At 54.3% G+C, this 17,528-nt stretch overlaps 1 protein-coding gene across 5 annotated transcripts; it reads left to right on the forward strand.

The window, feature by feature from the left end:
• The first annotated feature begins 213 nt into the window (after positions 1 to 213).
• Positions 214 to 17,396, forward strand: Kif7 (kinesin family member 7). 5 transcript variants are annotated; one of them, XM_050154064.1, is made up of 19 exons: positions 214 to 337; positions 1,751 to 2,102; positions 4,153 to 4,353; positions 4,687 to 5,080; positions 5,217 to 5,736; positions 6,313 to 6,429; positions 6,920 to 7,135; positions 7,891 to 8,033; positions 8,460 to 8,575; positions 8,700 to 8,852; positions 10,550 to 10,752; positions 12,638 to 12,835; positions 13,041 to 13,166; positions 13,334 to 13,510; positions 14,475 to 14,690; positions 15,312 to 15,518; positions 16,085 to 16,283; positions 16,380 to 16,526; positions 16,619 to 17,396. In XM_050154064.1, exons 2-19 carry the CDS (start codon positions 1,775 to 1,777, stop codon positions 16,984 to 16,986), a joined length of 4,029 nt encoding a protein of 1,342 aa, XP_050010021.1. In that variant the 5' UTR covers positions 214 to 337; positions 1,751 to 1,774; the 3' UTR covers positions 16,987 to 17,396. The 5 variants fall into 5 exon arrangements, with proteins under 5 accessions (XP_050010021.1, XP_050010024.1, XP_050010025.1 ...); XM_050154067.1 differs by having other exon boundaries at positions 13,337 to 13,510; XM_050154068.1 differs by having other exon boundaries at positions 8,703 to 8,852.
• Positions 17,397 to 17,528: the final 132 nt, after the last annotated feature.

The raw sequence follows: 17,528 nt of genomic DNA on the forward strand, positions 1-17,528 counted from the left end.
GAAAGAAAGAAGTGAGTCTCTAAGTGAAGGACAGATGCCTAGTGTGGATTTCGGAGACTTCTGAGAGTCGAAGAGACGCCGTTGGCTGCTTCTCCAGGCCCGCCCCCTCTGGCCTAGGCCCGCCCCTCCCCCAGCCGAGGGCCCGCCCCGCCCTGTCTGCGGGCCGACTTGGAGGCGCCCAGCTAGCGCCTCCGCCCCCGAGCGCCAGGGCAGGCGGAGTTGAGGGTGAAGGGAGGGATGTTTGGGGGGCGGGGGTCCCGATGACGGCATCGGAGCGCGCCGCGCCGGGGCGCCGAGCACGACCGCAGGTCCCGGGACTGCGCTCGCACCCTGGCAGGTGGGTGTGGGTCGGGAGAGGGTGGAGGGCGAGGCGGGGCGCACCCGGGAGGCGCCTGAGCACCGCCTCATCGGTGCTCTCCAGCCTGCCCGGAGCTCCTCACTGGGCCGGCCTGGCCAGGAGGAGCAGCCTGCGAGGGTCCGCGTTTGTAATTGCTTTTGCAAACTTTCCGGGAGGGCCTGTTCCCAGTGGTCGATCGCGCGGGTGGAGTTGTCAGGACTCCTTTGAGGCTCGGGGCGTTGATTGTGGGGATGGAGAAGCCAGGTCTAAGCTTCAGAGCCTTACCTGGAGTGTTACTACCACTCCAGGTAGTGTTATCACACCGCCAGACAGTGTTACCTATGTGTACCCAGGTCCGGGTACCTAACCCGGACCGAATGAATGAGCGGTTATACGTGTAGCGAGACTAAACAGTAAATACCAAAACAACAAAGTGCAGTGTGGGGGTACTGGTGACTAAGGAATGTGATGAGGAAGGGGGATGGAGCTCGGGGGGGTCATCACGGATTACTGGGTAGTGTTGTACCCTGTGCTGGGTACTGGAGATAGGATTCAAAACAGAGAGGGTTCTCGCTTTCCATCTGGAAGGCGAATCTGGCAGTTGCATCTGTGTGGTCAGTGTCTGATGTGGGCAGCTCAAAGGTCTGTCTATGGTGGTGGTGGGCACGGAAAAGAGCAGTTTCCCTGGCCTTGTGCAAAAAGTGGGTCCAGCCCCACCCAGCACAGAGGTTGCTGACCTGAGAGGTGAGGAGAGGCACGGTTGTCCAGGAGACGGGGAAAGTGGGGTTTCTGTTCTAAGCTTCCTTTATTGTTGGTGGTGGCGTATATAAAAAGGAGGTTGCTGTGATTGCATTTTTGAAAGTTGCCCCAGGCTGTGGGTTTGGAGAGGGCAGGGAGACTGAGACTCAGAAGGCTGACAAAAATCATCCCTTCAGAATGTCGGTAGCAAGACAGGATGAGGATAGATCTTGAGGTGTTTAGGAGATGGATTTGGCAGAACTTAGTGATGGGAACTTACCTTGAAGAATCCGATGGCTTCTTTGAGGAAATAGGCAGGCGTAGAGCAGTCTCGGAGATGGACAACGGTGGACTGTGTGAAGCCTAGTGGGTATCAAGGTGAAAGAGTTCCCTGGTGTGGTGCCCTGTGTGTGGTTCGAGATGAGGTCACAGGGGAAGGGGTCCGCTGGAACACTAAACCCCGGGGTGCGAAGTGGTGGGGCCTTTTTTTTTTTTTTTTGCTGACGGAGGATGTCGAGAGAAGTTACTGTGTTAAGATGGTATCACTGTTTGGGTGGCAGATGGGTGCCAGGTTGAGCAGAAGCTCTCAACTTTGAGCACCCCTCCCCAGTCTACCCAAGGTCTACAGCTGTGTGGTCTGGTCCTGATGGCAGGGGCCTTTCCTTTTCTCTGCAGATCCAAGAGCTGTCCTCCTTCAACATGGGGCTGGAGGCCCAGAGGCTGTCTGGAGCTGAGGAAGCCCCAGTGAGGGTGGCCCTTCGAGTTCGCCCACTGCTGCCCAAGGAGCTGCTGCATGGCCATCAGAGTTGCCTGCAGGTGGAGCCGGAGCATGGTCGAATCACCCTGGGACGTGACCGCCACTTTGGCTTCCATGTGGTACTGGGAGAGGACACCGGACAAGAGGCCGTGTACCAGGCTTGTGTCCAGCCCCTTCTCGAGGCTTTCTTTGAGGGTTTCAATGCCACCGTCTTTGCCTATGGTCAGACAGGCTCCGGGAAGACGTATACCATGGGGGAGGCCAGTGTGGGTGAGTGACCCGTATTGTGCCCGTTTGACCACTTTGAGGAGCCTCAAGGTCTTCTTGAATTTCTGCCCCCCTCCCACCACGGGAAGGTGACATGCTGAGGAGGGAAAGCAGATTTCCTAGACAGAGATCAGCACTCCATAGTGGGCCCAGCCATGCCAGCTGCTGGGAAAGGCAGGAAGTGTGGGTGGAGTTGAGGGTGGGTGTCTTCTCGAGATAAGATGGGTTTTGGAACTGTAGCATAGGAAGGACAAGGCAAGCTGGCGTGTCTCAGGGCTACCAAGGTCCAGGAATCTGTGTTCCAGTCAGAGCAGTTGAGATTGGAGCCTCTGCATCCGGGGAAGATTCTTGGGGCCAGTTGCAATGGGAGGAATTCCTCCTTCTAAGTAGCATGAACTATTTTCTCTTGTCTTTTGTGGCAGAGTCTTGATGTATCTGAGGCTGGTCTGGAATTCACTGCATAGTGTAGGCAGACCTCAAACTATCAATTTTCTGCCTCAGTTTCCCAAGTGCTAGGAAATTATAGACATGCACTACCATACCATGCTCAAAACCTTTTTTAAAAAACAAAAACAAAAAACGATTTCTTTTTATGTGTATGAATGTTTTGCTTGTATGTATGTATGTATGTGCACTACATGTATGCTTGGTGTCTTCAGAGGCCAGAACAGGGCACCAGATCCCCTGGAATTAGAATAACAGGTGGTTGTGAGCCACCATGTGGGTGCTGGAAACCAAATCCTGGTCTTCTGCAAAAGCAGTAAGTGACCTTAACCCCTCAGCAACCTCTCCAGCACCATGTACTTGTTTTTCTACACACTCATTTAATTCATGAGCGCTCCAACTCATGAGTTAGTCAACCTGTTTCCTGATATTATCACAGTAGGGGTGAGGATTTTAACACATGAGTTTCGGGGAGACATAAGCAGACCATAGCATTACAAAAGTATAATCGTTTATTATATGAAGAAAATGCAGAAAAATACAAAATAGCATGTTTGATAATTGCCTCTTTGAGCATTTTCTCTGTGAAAATAGTTATTCTTTAAACATGAATTTATTTATTTTTTTGTCTTTCGAGACAAAACTGTGTAGTCTTTGTGTAGTCCTCACTGTCCTGGAACTTACTCCATAGACCAGGCTGGCCCAGAACTCAGGGATCCACTTGCCTCTTCCTCCTAAGTGTTGGGATCAAAGGCGTGTGCCACAATGCCCAGCTAAACATGGCATTATTTTATACTTACTCTTTTCTAGCCTGTTTTATTTTCTTAATAATATGCCATAGGGCTGCAGTTGTAGTAGCTCACTGGTAGAGTTGCTGTCATGTTTGAGGTCATGACTTTGATCCTCAACACCACATACGTGGACGCCTACACTCAGGTGAATAATATTTCATGGTAAATGTTCATGGCTTATGCAATACCACACCTGGCAGCATCTGAATTTTCTGGCCTGTACAGAATAGTATTTTAGTTCCTGACCCTGATATGTGGAACTATTTACTTTGAATTGGGAATAGTGATAAAGACCACATATGTGTGTGTATGTATATGTGTGTGGTGAATATTTATCCTTAAATATTGTTCAGTCGTGTGTGTATTGCTGTGTATTGAACTTGGGGTCTCACACGTGAGCAAGTGCTCTTCCACTAAGCCACAACCCTAGTCTTTCAACCTCCTTTTTATTTAGTAACTTCCTGGCCTTCTGCTGTGAATATATTTAAGCAAACTTCATATGGGATCTTAGGATGAACACTCTACTTCCTTGAAGCAAGCTAAGAGCCCTTTAGTTAGCTCTGCACGGGCCATGCTAGTGACTTACTTGTCCCAGCGTATCTGATATCTGTTGGGGCTGATGAAACCATGAGCGGTTGCTCGAATTCCCTAGTTCTGTTTAGCCATCCTGGAGGAGGCTGTCTGTCTGTCCTTCTTGGTCCCTGTCATCGTCTTCTCCATGCTACAGCCCCATTCTCCAGCCGATGGTGGGGTGTAGGATACTTGGGCCAGGTTTAGCTGGGAGGATGGCAGCGGGAGACTCTGTGGTATCTCCCTAGCCTCCCTGCATGAAGATGAGCAGGGCATCATCCCAAGGGCCATGGCCGAGGCCTTCAAGCTCATTGATGAGAATGACCTGCTGGACTGCCTGGTGCACGTGTCCTACCTGGAAGTGTACAAGGAGGAGTTCCGAGACCTGCTAGAAGTGGGCACTGCCAGCCGGGACATCCAGCTTCGGGAAGATGAGCGGGGAAATGTTGGTGAGAAATCTTGGGGACTGGGAGTGAGGCCTGTGGCAAGGAAAACCTCAGGCTGCTCCGACAGTGGGGCTGGCTTACCTGTGTGGGAGAGACATTCCATGAAGGAAAACGCCATCCAGGCCCTGGACGCTTTTTTTCCCCCCTGCCTCCAGTGAGTTGAATATATGCTTCTGTGTCCAGAGTGAGAAGCACTAAGGTTAAGTGTGGGAAAGCTGGGACCCTGGGCATGAGTGGGTGCTTCTGGGGGAGGAAGAACAGGTAGGAGTCCTGGAGTGTTGTGCTTGTCTTCTGGCTGTCTGTAGGAGAGCTGCTCACAGTCTTCTGTGTCCATAGTGCTGTGCGGGGTGAAAGAAGTGGACGTGGAAGGCCTGGATGAGGTGCTGAGCCTCCTGGAGATGGGCAACGCTGCGCGGCACACAGGCGCCACCCACTTCAACCGGCTCTCCAGCCGCTCACACACGGTCTTCACAGTGACCCTGGAGCAGCGGGGACGGGCTCCCAGCCGTTTGCCTCGACCCGCCGCCGGCCACCTGCTGGTCTCCAAATTCCACTTCGTGGACCTGGCAGGCTCTGAGAGGGTACTCAAGACCGGCAGCACCGGCGAACGGCTCAAGGAGAGCATCCAGATTAACAGCACCCTACTGGCGCTCGGCAATGTCATCAGCGCTCTAGGGGACCCTCAGCGCCGCGGCAGCCACATTCCCTACCGCGACTCCAAGATCACCCGGTGAGCTGGCCCATCTCTCTGGGCTGGGCTCGGTTGGGGTCATGGAGTCCTCCAGGAAGGGTGGCTTTGTCACCTGATCCCAGGTGAGTATTCACAAGAGCTCAGCCGCTGATGCTCATCGTCCTCTGGCCGGCAGGATCCTCAAAGACTCCCTGGGAGGGAACGCCAAGACGGTGATGATCGCCTGCGTCAGCCCCTCCTCGTCCGACTTCGACGAAACTCTCAACACCCTCAACTACGCCAGCCGCGCCCAGAACATCCGCAATCGTGCCACAGTCAACTGGCGGCCCGAGGCCGAGCGCCCCCCCGAAGAGCAGGCGGGGGGCGCGCGCGGCCCGCCGCGACACCGCTCGGAGACGCGCATCATCCACCGCGGCCGGCGCGTGCCCGGCCCCGTAGGGGGCTCCACGGTAGCAGCTGCCGGCCTGGGCACCGAGTGCGCGCGCTGCCGGGCCCGCACCAGCGCCGCCTACAGCCTCCTTCGAGAACTGCAGGCAGAGCCTGGGCTGCCGGGCGCTGCTGCCCGCAAGGTGCGGGACTGGCTATGCGCTGTGGAAGGCGAGCGCAGCGCCCTGAGCTCTGCCTCTGGGCCCGACAGCGGCATCGAGAGCGCTCCAGCCGAGGATCAGACGGCGCAGGGGAACAGCGGGAGAAAGGTGGCCGTAGGGTGGGCTCGGGGTAGGGATCGAGGGAAGAGGGTCCTTGCCGGGCAGTCGTGCCTATTAACAGTATATCCGGGGTCCCTTCTGGTGATTAAGGTCACTTCCTTAACTTTGTTTAGTTTCTGGATCTGTTAAACAAGGATATTATAAGATCGGAAAGTGTAACAGGTACCAAGCGCACGGATAAAGACCGAGGTGTTTTTAATAATATAACATTAATAAAAACGTGATCTGTGGGAATAGTGACCACATCTCTAATTCCAACCCCGTAAGAGGAAACATGATGATCACGAATTCCAGATACATAGCAATACCCTAGTTCAACACTAAAGTGCTATTAATAATAAGCAAAATTTAAAGCATTATTAATAATGGCGGGAGATGGCTCAAATGGCGTACAGAGAGAACGTAAGGCTAGATGGGGCCAGGAACACCCGTTGCAAGGCAGCTCTTGGAACAAAGCGGAGAGTGGGACTGAGTGAGCTGGGGGCAGGGCAGAGAAAGAGTTGGGGTGTCCCAGTGCCTTAGCAGGTCCCATCTTAGCCTAAAGCTTTTTTCCTTACCGCATAGGGAGATGAGGGGGCCCAGCAGCTGTTGAGCCTGCAGAGCCAGGTGGCCCGGCTGGAGGAGGAGAATCGAGACTTCTTGGCTGCTTTGGAGGATGCCATGGAGCAGTACAAGCTACAGGTAGGATGCTCTTCCTTCAGGAGGGAGGGAGAGTTTCCCAGAGTGGAAGGGAGTTTGTTTGATGGGGAAGTGGGGCAGGGGATGCTGGTAAAGGGATCTGTAGAGATGGGAGGTGCCCGGCATAGACAGACGCATGGTGGTGAGAGCAGAACAGAGAAGGGAGTGCGCTGACTGCCTGGCACCTCGGCCCTTGCATGAGGGCAGCAGGACGTTATCTGGGAGTCTGCTGATCAGGTCAGCATTACAAGGGGTTCTCTGGTCGGGGGCAGGGGAGGCATGCAGGCGTGGTGGGAATGTGATGGGCACTGGACGTGGGAACTTGAGTCAACCAGTGTAGTTAGTATGTTATTCAGACAGAATGGGATCCAGATGGGGTCAGTGGTACTCAAACGGCTCAGTTTCATCCCAGAAGGTGAGATGTTCTGATTGGGTTTTATGCTGGTCAGTAAATATCCCTTGGCATCCGTGTCCCCCGGACTGTGTCTTGCAGAGTGACCGCCTGCGAGAGCAACAGGAGGAGATGGTGGAACTGCGGCTCCGGCTGGAGCTGGCACGGCCTGGTTGGGGAGCACCAGGGCTCCTGCAGGGCTTGCCTCCCGGGTCCTTTGTGCCTCGACCTCACACAGCCCCCCTGGGGGGTATTCACGCTAACATGCTGGGCATGGTGTCCCCCACTTGTCTTCCTGGAGAAGTTAGCTCTGAGCAGGTGAGGAGGCAGCAAGGCTTGGAGCAGGGTCAGGGCAACACTGGGGCGTACATGTGTCCCTTGTTCGTGTCTCCATGGGACCAGCTGTGAGTTATAAAATCCCTATTTTAAGCGTCCCGAGAGAAAGGGCCAGAATACGAGAGACTGTGGGGTCTCTCAGAAGTGGACAGGGCCAGTGAGCATCTTGAGACCGCTGGAGGGAGGAGACTGGCGATGGCAAGGTGGCACCTTGTACACCTGAGGATGGAACTCTTAACGTCTGCGGGTGGCTCTTTGCAGGCTCACTCCTCCACAAGCTCTGCTCTGTCTCCCCAAGGCTTGGTCCCCTGCCTGTAGGTTCTGCAGCTTGGGGTCTTTTGGATAAAGTCGATTGAATCCTGTGCTCTTCAGAACTCCAGCTCATCTCAGCTCTGCGGTTGTAGAGGGCTCGGGTTGGATGGGAGTATGTCAGGTACCCGTCATTCTGGCGGGGCGTCAATGGTGAGAAAGGGCTTAGGTTCACATGAGCTGCCTACTAGAAAGAGCAAGTTGTCACCAGAGGAGACCCAGATGCTGGGGGATCACATCCTTCCTCGAGGATGAGACTGCTTCCCAGTGTGTCCCTTGACAGATCTGGAGGGTGAAGACAGGGCAGAGGAAGTTGAGGAGAGGAGGGTGTGCATGGCTGGACACACCCCAGCAACAGCCTTGGGAGGGAGATGGCTAGGAGGATGCCCCACAAATATTCTCATCCTGAGTCCCTAATGTTCCCCTAGCAGGTGGCAAACGGCAGGGAGGTCAAGGCGGAGGTGCTGGCCCAAGCAGACAAGCTGGGAAGTAGCTCTTCCAGTACCTCAGAGGAGGAAGGGGAGGAGGAGGAAGAAGAGGAGCCACCCAGGCGGACCTTAAACCTTCGCAGGTGAGGGAGACCCAGTGTGTGGATGCCTAGGATCCGCTCGGGGCTGTGCTAGGCTGTGGGAGACTCCTGGTCATTCTCCCAGTGGTGGTGTGAAGGCCTCACATGACAGAAGACGCTTGCCTGTCTCATGTTCACCAGCCCTTGGGGGTCTGTGAGCTCTGGTTGGAAAGGCTTCACTGGGGTGCCTGTGAGAGGAAGTGCCCAGGCCTCCTGCTGCTCAGTTTCCAAGGTGATCCTTGGTACCTGCAGCTTCTTGGCATCTTCTAAGCTCTGCTCCTGACTTCTGGCTTCTGCCTCATCCTGATCCTGAGGGTTGGAGGGTCCAGAGGCCTCTCCTCCCCACCCCTCACCCCCAAGCCTAAGAGGTACTAGCTAGGCTGGGTTAGGAGCTGGGGAATCGTACTGACTTCTGCTTCTGCCTTCCAGAAATGGGATCAGCAACTGGAGCCAGAGGGCAGGGGTCCGGCCGGGAAGCCCACCTGACAGGAAGGGCCCAGAGGTCTGCCTAGAAGAGTCAGCTCCTGCCAACCCCGCTCCCCATGGTAAGCTGGATGGAGAACAGAGAGGCTCTTCCCATCTCTACTCACCCAGGAGCCCCTCCATGCCACCCTTCTGCCTCCTCCACTCTTAGTCAGGGTCCTCCCCCTAACAGTCTGCATGTCGTAGCAGTTGGTGGCAGCAAGGTCTCAGTCCAGCCCCGCCAGGCTTCAGCTGCCATGGCCTCAGAGTGGCGGCTGGCCCAGGCCCAGCAGAAGATCCGGGAACTGGCCATCAACATCCGGATGAAGGAGGAGCTCATTGGTGAGCTGGTCCGCACAGGTGAGTGGTGGCATTGGGGTGGTTCCTCTTTGGGTTGGTCCCCATTCGCCCGGCATTCTTCCTATGCTGCTTTGGAGAGGGTTTGGCAGCGTCCCCCTTAGCAGCACAGGCCACAGGGCCTAGGTCTGAGACCTAGCTCAGCCTCCCATAGCTGTGTGGCCTTCAGCAGGTATCAGAGAACTCCTCTGCTTCCTCTTGTTTGAAGGGAGTGATGCCTGAACCTGTTTCATAGGATGGCTGTGACGGTGAAATGACGTCACTCTGGTGGCGTGTCTTGACTAGCCCTCAGTAAACAGAGCCCCTTACTTCCTGACCTGCTGTGGAGGTGCTGAGACCAGTAACGCTCGGTCCTCATCACACAGTATAAATGAGAACCCACTCCCTCCAGATGGGCCACATCAGACACTGGTGATGAGCTGAGGAACGGGGGATAATTTTAAGTGGTAGCCATTTGATAGGTTTTCAAAAAAATTTTTAAAAACATTTTTATTTATTCTCTATCCCCCCCACCGTGTGTGTGTGTGTGTGTGTGTGTGTGTGTGTGTGTGTGTGTTCACGTGCCACAGTGCCCCTGTCAAGGTCAGAGGGTAATTTACAGGCGTAGTTTTCTCCTTCCGCCATGTGGCCTGAAGATCAAACGTCAGTAATTAGGCTTGGTGGTAGACATCTTTATTAAAGGTGTGCGTCACCACTGCCCAGGTCTGAATGTCTTAGCTGTGAATTTATTAGAAATTCCCTTTTCTAACTTTCAAACAGACAGTGAAGAAAGAACAGTCCAGAGGTCATCATTCAGAATTAGCCGTCACTGAGGGTGCCCCCCACCCCCCGAGCTCTGGGCCCATTTCTTTGCTGAAAGATTTTGAAACAAATTCCAGCTACTGTACCCTTTTACTTTTCTACTTACAATGGCCTCACAAAAACCAAAACAAAACAAAAAAACTTGGACCTTTTCCTGACTAACCGCCATGCCATGCCCCTGTCATTTTCTCTCCTTTTCTTAGATGGTTTTATGTAGCCCCAGTTGGCCTTAAAGGTGTTGTGTAGCCAGCACTTGTGATTACAGGCTGGCTTGTGTATTTTGTGCAGTGTCGGGGGTGAAGCTGCAGGCTCTCCTCCACATTAGAAACTCCTGTTCCCTTAGTACCAGGCACTGTCCCCTGGTGACCCAGAGGTGTTGTTCAGCCTCATTGGCTTGAGTTGGCCTTCCATACCTGGGCCCTGGGCAGGCTTGGCTGGCTTCGTGGGCTCCTGAGGTCCCCCTTCTCTCAGCTCTGAGTCATCCTGCCAGAGTGTATCTGTTCACTCCAAGCAGGGGTGTTTTTCCTCTGTCCTTCATATTTCTTGCAGATTGAAGCTAGAGATATATGCAGTTTCAGGGTATATATTGATTTTTGTCAAGCATTAGATAAAGATAAAACTTGCTCATTTGGGTCACTTCTGTGAGCAAAACTCATTTAAAAATTGAGTAGGGGGCTGGAAGGGGTGGTGCATGTATTTAATTCCAGCACTCGGGAGGCAGAAGCAGGACTAAAGGCAGGGTTTGTGTGTGTGTGTGTGGGGGGGGTGTGATTTAGCGAATAGATTAAAGAAAGGCTGGCGTGAGGGCTTGAAGAAACCCATGTAGTGTTCCAGCCTGGAAAACAATACTCTGGAAAGGGGTCTGCCTGTGCCACCGTCTGGGACCCGCTTTCTTCCAGGGAAGGCAGCCCAGGCCCTGAACCGCCAGCACAGCCAGCGCATCCGGGAGCTGGAGCAGGAGGCCGAGCGTGTCCGGGCGGAGTTGTACGAAGGGCAGAGGCAGCTTCGTGAGCTGGAGGGCAGGGAGCCCCAGGATGCCAGCGAGCGGTCCAGGCTTCAGGAATTCCGCAAGAGAGTGGCTGCAGCCCAAAGCCAGGTGCAGGTCAGTGTTGGGGTTCCCCAGCGGGAGGGGGGGTCTCTGGGAACAGGCTTGTGGGCCTGGAATCTGTATGTACTGAGATCCTTGCCATCAGCCCTAGCCCCTCACTCCTCCTGGCCCCTAGGCTGGTGCCACAGGTAAGTTGTAATAAGCTTAGCTTTCCACACGACAGGAATAGAGAGGTGGGTGCTGCCTAGCGACCAAGGAAGGGCGGCCGTCTAAAGAGAATGTCATTTAGCCCACAACGCTGTCTGTGCATGCATCCCAGCTTGCTCTTTAGTCCTGTCTTTCCTGTTTGTCAGTGTGTGTGTCCACCTGACCCTCATTAATTTAGCTTGCTTGCTTTTTTCTGGGAAAGAAACCTAAGGCCTTGAGTATTACAGAAGATTACCCAGACCGAGCACTGTCCCCCAAGGCCTGGTTTAGCCTTCCGCCAGATGACTGCTCACGTAGCTGTGTGTGCCCGTCTTTCACATCATCCCCTTGAGCAGCTCGTGCAGTTTTTATTCATTCGCTAGTGCTGCGAGAGTGGATTCTCACACTAGAGGCTGGACATCCAAGTTCAAGGCCTCCACAGGTCTGGCCTGTCCAAGGCCTCCTGAGGCTTGTGGATAGCGGTTCTCTCTGTCTGTGTGTCTGCCTTCCTGTGCCCCTGCGCTCTTGGTGTTTCTCCCTCTTTTATCGAATGCCTGGATGCTAGTTTAGGGTCACCCTCAGGCCTCCACTTACTTCTTGAAAGACCGCTCCATCTCTGAATGCCATCCCATTCAGAGTGTGGGAGAAGACAGCTCAGCCCGCAGCCCTGTCTGTCCTAGCTTTTCTCTTCAGACGACCCCAGCTGCCTTTCCACCCACCCATTTACCCTCTCTCCACTTCCCTTTTTCCTTCTTTTCTCAGTTCCAGCCCAAGAGGTGATCTGGTAGAATGGCTGAGAATAGGGGCTCTGGAACCCGCCTGGCTTTAAAACCTGCCTCTGTCTTTTTGTTTGTGTTTTGAGACGGTGTTTGTGTTACCCCGCCTGTCCTGGAATTGAGATTGTAGACCAGGCTGGCCTCTAACTCACAGAGATCTGCCTGTCTCTGCCTCCCAAGTGCTGGGATCAAAGACTTACTTATTTTTATGTGTATGAGTGCTTTGCCTGAATTAATAGATGTGTAACACATGTGTGCTTGTACCTGTAGAAGCCAGAAGAGGGCATCAGATTCTCTGGAAGTGGAGTTACTGATCAATTCTCTGGAAGTGGAGTTACTGATCGTTGTGAGCCCATGGAGGTGCTGGGAACCCAACCCAGGGTTCCAGCAAGTGCTCTTAATCCCTGAATCTCTCCAATCCCTGGGTGTAGGTTCTTGATCAACTCCCGTAACCTCCCTCTCTGTGCTTGTTTCCTAATCTATAAAGTGGTGATAATGGTCATACCAACCAATTTTCTTTCTTTTTGTGTGTATGTGTAAGGGCGTCACAGTGTGTGTGTGTGTGTGTGTGTGTGTGTGTGTAGTTCAGAGAACACCTTTTAGGAGTTGGCTTTCTCCTTCCACTGTCTGGGTCCCAGGGATCAAACTCAAGTCAGTCACCAGGCTTGGCAGCAAGCATCTTTACCCACTGAATTATTTCCCCAGCCCAGAAGGCAGACTTTATCACAAGTCTGTTAGATCAGTTACTATGTACCGAGCACCTAGCACAATTCACCCAAAGAACAGCAGAAGTTGTAGTAGCTACGTTATTAGTATTCCGCTGTCATTAGTCTCCTGTCCACCTACCTTTCCCACCTTCCTCGTGTCCTCCTGTTCACCCACCTGTTGGCCCTGCCCACCCTTGCTAAGTGCTAAGCACAGTGCCAGGCTCCTTACGAGCCCCGTGCCTAGCCCTGTGGCTGCTCTGTGGGTCCCAGGTTCTGAAGGAGAAGAAGCAGGCCACTGAGCGGCTGGTGTCACTCTCGGCTCAAAGCGAGGCCCGGCTCCAGGAACTGGAGCGGAACGTGCAGCTCATGCGGCGACAGCAGGGGCAGCTTCAGAGGCGGCTCCGGGAGGAGACCGAGCAGAAGCGACGTCTGGAGACAGAGATGAACAAGCGGCAGCATCGCGTCAAGGTCAGGCTCTGGCTGGCCGGGTGGGTGAGGGTTCCCACTACTCACAGCTACACCGTCTTAGAAACAGGCTACTGGAGGTTCTCTGAGAGGGGTCCGTCAAGAGCTTATAGGAAACTTGAGGTTATGAGTGCAAGACATGGCCTTTCCAGCAGGCCTTCTCCCCACCGCGCTTCTTCCTCTCCTCACCGGGCTTCCTCCCCCCCAGGAACTGGAGCTGAAGCATGAACAACAGCAAAAGATCCTGAAAATCAAGACGGAAGAGATTGCAGCCTTCCAGAGGAAGAGGCGCAGTGGCAGCAATGGCTCCGTGGTCAGCCTGGAGCAGCAGCAGGTGCGGCTGGGCTGAGCCCGTGTCCCCGTGAGATTGGCGGGGAACCTGCTCATTGCCACTGTACACTGGGGATTTGCTGTGGGACCTGCTGCTCTCCATGGGGCCTTGGGTGGTGGCTCCAGCTCGAGGCGGGTACTGAGATCCCTGCCTCCCCCACGGTCCCTCAGAAGATCGAGGAGCAGAAGAAGTGGCTGGACCAGGAGATGGAAAAGGTGCTGCAGCAGCGGCGGGCACTGGAGGAGTTAGGGCAAGAGCTCCACAAGCGGGAGGTCATCCTGGCTAAGAAGGAGGCCCTGATACAGGAGAAGACCGGCTTAGAGAGCAAGCGCCTGAGATCCAGCCAGGTGAGCCCCCACCTCCACCCCCCACCCCTGCCCCCCACCCCTGCCCCAAGATTCCTGGCCAGGTGAGGCCCTGCAGGGCAGTGTGTAGGTGGGTGAGGTTCTTCGAAGTGATGGTCTTGCCAGGTAAGACAGGGAAAGCTTTGCCCTCTGGGGTGTATCCTATGGGTTCCCAAGAATCCCAAGGCTTTAGGCTGTTTATGATACAGGAACTAGCATATGGGACAGTGGTGCCCATCCCATAGTCCACTTCACATTTTGCAAACAGCTTTTTGGTACCCACGTGGGCAAAATGAGGAACAGGTGTAGGAAATGGTATGGCCAAACAGATTCCAGCTTTGGGGGAGGCAGGCTGTGGGTCCATCTGTATCTGCCATGGTTACCTCCTCCTTAATAGGAAGTCCAGCTGCTGAGCCACCTTGTTCTTCTGTCAGAAGGGATCAGAATGTGGCCAAGAGAATTCAGTGGGACTATGTCACACCCAAATCCAGGCCTATTCTAATCCAGGTGCTTGGGTCAAAGCCAGATTCCTGAAGGGTTATGGACACTCAGACTAGGGTTCCTGTCCTTGCCATCATGGAACACAAGATCTGAGAGGCTTAGGGGCCATTAGGTGATCTCTAACATCCCTTGGACACAGTTACCCTTGCTTCCTCCCACATGAGCCTCCAGGAAGGGTCAATTTCCCATAGTCCCATACTCTCCAGCCAAGTCTCCTCACCGATAGCCTCTCCTGCACAGCAGCTTCTTGATATTAGTCTTTTCTCTCCGCTTGCACAATCCTCTGGGCCATCTCCCCCACAGATGATCCTGAAGGGCCCTGTCCCTAAGTGAGCATCGGGGTTACAGGTAGGCCAGGGAAGGACCCACATCCTTCCTAGCACCTAGTGAGCCAGCCGGGCCCTTTCTGTGTCCTCTGTGAGGACAGTGCCTGCTCCTTCTCTGATCACTGGTGCTGCTGCCTCAGGCCCTAAACGAGGACATCGTGCGCGTGTCCAGCCGTCTGGAACACCTGGAGAAGGAGCTGTCTGAGAAGAGCGGGCAGCTGCGGCAAGGCAGCGCTCAGAACCAGCAGCAGATCCGCGGGGAGATAGACACCCTGCGCCAGGAGAAGGACTCGCTGCTGAAGCAGCGCCTAGAGATTGACAGCAAGCTGAGGCAAGGAAGCCTGCTGTCACCCGAGGTATGGCCGCTGGGTGGCCACCCAGCACTGTCCCTATGCTTCAGCTCTCTGATCAATCCCTTGTCCACCCGTCCTTCTGCCACCCTCTACCTCCTTCCCTGGCTTGTCAGGGCTGGCCCTGCTGCTTTAGGACACAAGTGCCCTAGTGTGTGCTAAGCCTCGTAAGGTGGAGTGAGATTGTCCCTTGGGCCCCCTTGATGGCTGTGGGACCCTATGGACTTCTCAGCTCCCTTCCAGCAGAACTAGACAACTGTGCTGTGCTGTATACAAAACGCTCTTCCTTCAAACAGTGAAAGCCCACTGCATAAGCTCATCCCCTGTTGTCCGGGTCTTAGTCCCAGCAGCTCTGCTTTCTGGAGCTCCCCGAGCTTCTCCCGAAGGGAATAGAGGTAGCTTCCCTTGAGAATCCAGCCACACAGCATTGTGTCCATCATGCTGTGGTCAGGCAGACCCTGGTGCTGTTGCAGTGAGGGGCACTTCTGCTATGTTCAAGACATTCTCGGGTCGAGGGGACACGGAAGGCTCAGCTGTGTCTATGCCTTGGCTGTTTTATATCTGCCCAGGACTCTGTTGATATGGAAGCTTGGCACCCCTCCTCCATGCATGCATCTGTTTCTTTAGGAGGAGAGGACGCTATTCCAACTGGATGAAGCCATCGAGGCTCTGGACGCCGCCATTGAGTATAAGAACGAGGCCATCACATGCCGCCAGCGGGTGCTGCGGGCTTCGGCCTCCTTGCTGTCTCAGTGTGAGATGAATCTCATGGCCAAGCTCAGCTACCTCTCCTCCTCGGAGACCAGAGCGCTACTCTGCAAGTATTTTGACAAGGTGGATTACCAGCACAAACCCTTGCCTCTGCTTCCTTTAACTTGTTGCTGGAGGCTCTGCTGGCAACTCCAAAAAGTTTGTCCCTTCCTCCCAGATGAGGAGTCAAGGGCAGGGTCCCCTTTACTTCCCAGTCTCTTTGAAGTTATCTCAGTGAAGCTAGGACTCAGTCTCCTCTCCCTTCTGGTCTGAAGGCCCTGGCCCACATTCATGGGATTTCAAGAGAGGCTGTTCCCCCCCCCCCCCAGGGATATGTCTTGAGGTACTTTTGGTTGATATTTGGGAGGTGAGGAGGGAGGCCCCACAACCAGGAATCACCCAGCCCCAAATGCCTTATTCTTTGGTTGAGAAATCCCACAGTTCCACCGTATATTCTGTGGTGGGGAAAGGTTTGTGGTAAGTTCCACCTGGACAGCCAGCTCCGAGTGTTGGGAGTTCACTGTCTATAGTATTGTGTGAGAGGCAGGAAAGACCCGGTGATTTCCTGGGGACCACGTTTACCAACTGGCTAAGGATTGCTTGGGGAAAGACAATGGTGTAGTGGCTGAGCCTGGCTGGTCTGGGGACAGGTGGTGACACTCCGAGAGGAGCAACACCAGCAACAGATCGCCTTCTCGGAGCTCGAGATGCAGCTGGAGGAGCAGCAGCGGCTGGTGTACTGGCTGGAGGTGGCACTGGAGCGGCAGCGCCTGGAGATGGACCGCCAGCTGACCCTGCAGCAGAAGGAGCATGAGCAGAATGTGCAGCTGCTCCTCCAGCAGGGCCGAGGTGAGGGCAGGGGAGTGCCGGCGCTCTGACTGCCTCTAGGCCAAGGTGCCCTGCCCACAGCCCTCCTCACTCCTTAATCCTGTCTCTCTACACCAGAGCACCTCGGCGAGGGCTTAGCAGACAGCAAGAGGCAATATGAAGCCCGGATTCAAGCTCTGGAGAAGGAACTGGGCCGACACATGTGGATAAACCAGGAGCTGAAACAGAAGCTCGGGGCAGGAAACACGGCAGGCCAGAGCCGAGGTAAACACTGGTGCTGCCCTGTGAGTCTGCCCCACTGGGTTTGGGGACATCTACATCTTCGTCCATGTCTGACAAAGATGCTGTTCTGACAGGTGGGGAGAGGAGAAGCCTCTGCCTGGAAAACAGACAAGGCCTTGGAAATGAAGATGGGCTCCACCCAGCAGCTCCTGAAGCTCTCTGGCAGCCCTCCCTTCTGGAGGGGGCGCCCCGTGCCTGGGATGAGAGCAGGGACTTGGTCCATGCCCCACTACCCCTGACATGGAAACGCTCAAGCTTGTGCAGCGAGCAGGGCTCCTCTGAGGAGCTGAGGGCCCGTGAAACAACTGAACCCCCAGGAGGGCGGGTGCTATCCATGGGTGAAGCGGGCCTCTCCTGGAACTTTGGACCTTTGCCTAAGCCCCGGTGGGAACCCCGAAGAACCAGCCCATGGATGATTGATGTCAGGAAAAACCCCCTGTAGGCCTTGGTCAGGCCCTGCCTCCGACTGCAGTCCTGCTGAGAGGCTGCCTGTTGGCTTCTGTGAAGGACAGCCTCACACTGTAAACCCTGTCTCATCTTTACACTAATTGGAGTCAGCAAATTCGGGCTGTAGCCCAAAAGAACCAGACTTTCCCCCACTGTGGTACTGGGGATCAAATCTAGGAAGTCTTTTTCTTTTTGAAACACATGCAAACTCCTACTACCCCTTAAAGCTGTATGTAGTACCTGACAGGTACCTTCCATTTGTGGGACACAGCTGGAGATCATCCAAGGCTTGATGACAACAGGGTTAAAGCTTCGATGGTCTCGTGTAGGTGGGGAGCTAGGAAAGTTATTACCACTTTTAGAATTTTTTAAAATATCATTTAATAATAAACAGAAATAATCTCATTATAGTTTACATCTTCAATGTGTCCACAAGACTCCTGAAGGCTGGTCCTCAGCGAGGCAGTGGAGCCTATTGGAGCTGGGGTCTAGTGAAGTTAGGCTATTGGAGAGCATCCTTGAAGGGGGTACTGGAGT

The sequence above is a fragment of the Alexandromys fortis genome, unplaced genomic scaffold (assembly GCF_014885135.2).
Source record: "Alexandromys fortis isolate MF-2015 unplaced genomic scaffold, M_Fortis_MF-2015_v1.1 scaffold_86, whole genome shotgun sequence".
In the NCBI taxonomy this organism is placed as follows: domain Eukaryota; kingdom Metazoa; phylum Chordata; class Mammalia; order Rodentia; family Cricetidae; genus Alexandromys; species Alexandromys fortis.

Excerpts from the sequence above, each read along its gene's own strand:
- Kif7 (XM_050154064.1), top strand. The coding sequence starts at position 1,775 with ATGGGGCTGGAGGCCCAGAGGCTGTCTGGAGCTGAGGAAGCCCCAGTG. Across the intron at positions 13,511-14,474 it reads AGCGCCTGAGATCCAGCCAG|GCCCTAAACGAGGACATCGT; the intron begins GTGAGCCCCCAC and ends CTGCTGCCTCAG. Across the intron at positions 15,519-16,084 it reads TCTGCAAGTATTTTGACAAG|GTGGTGACACTCCGAGAGGA; the intron begins GTGGATTACCAG and ends GTCTGGGGACAG.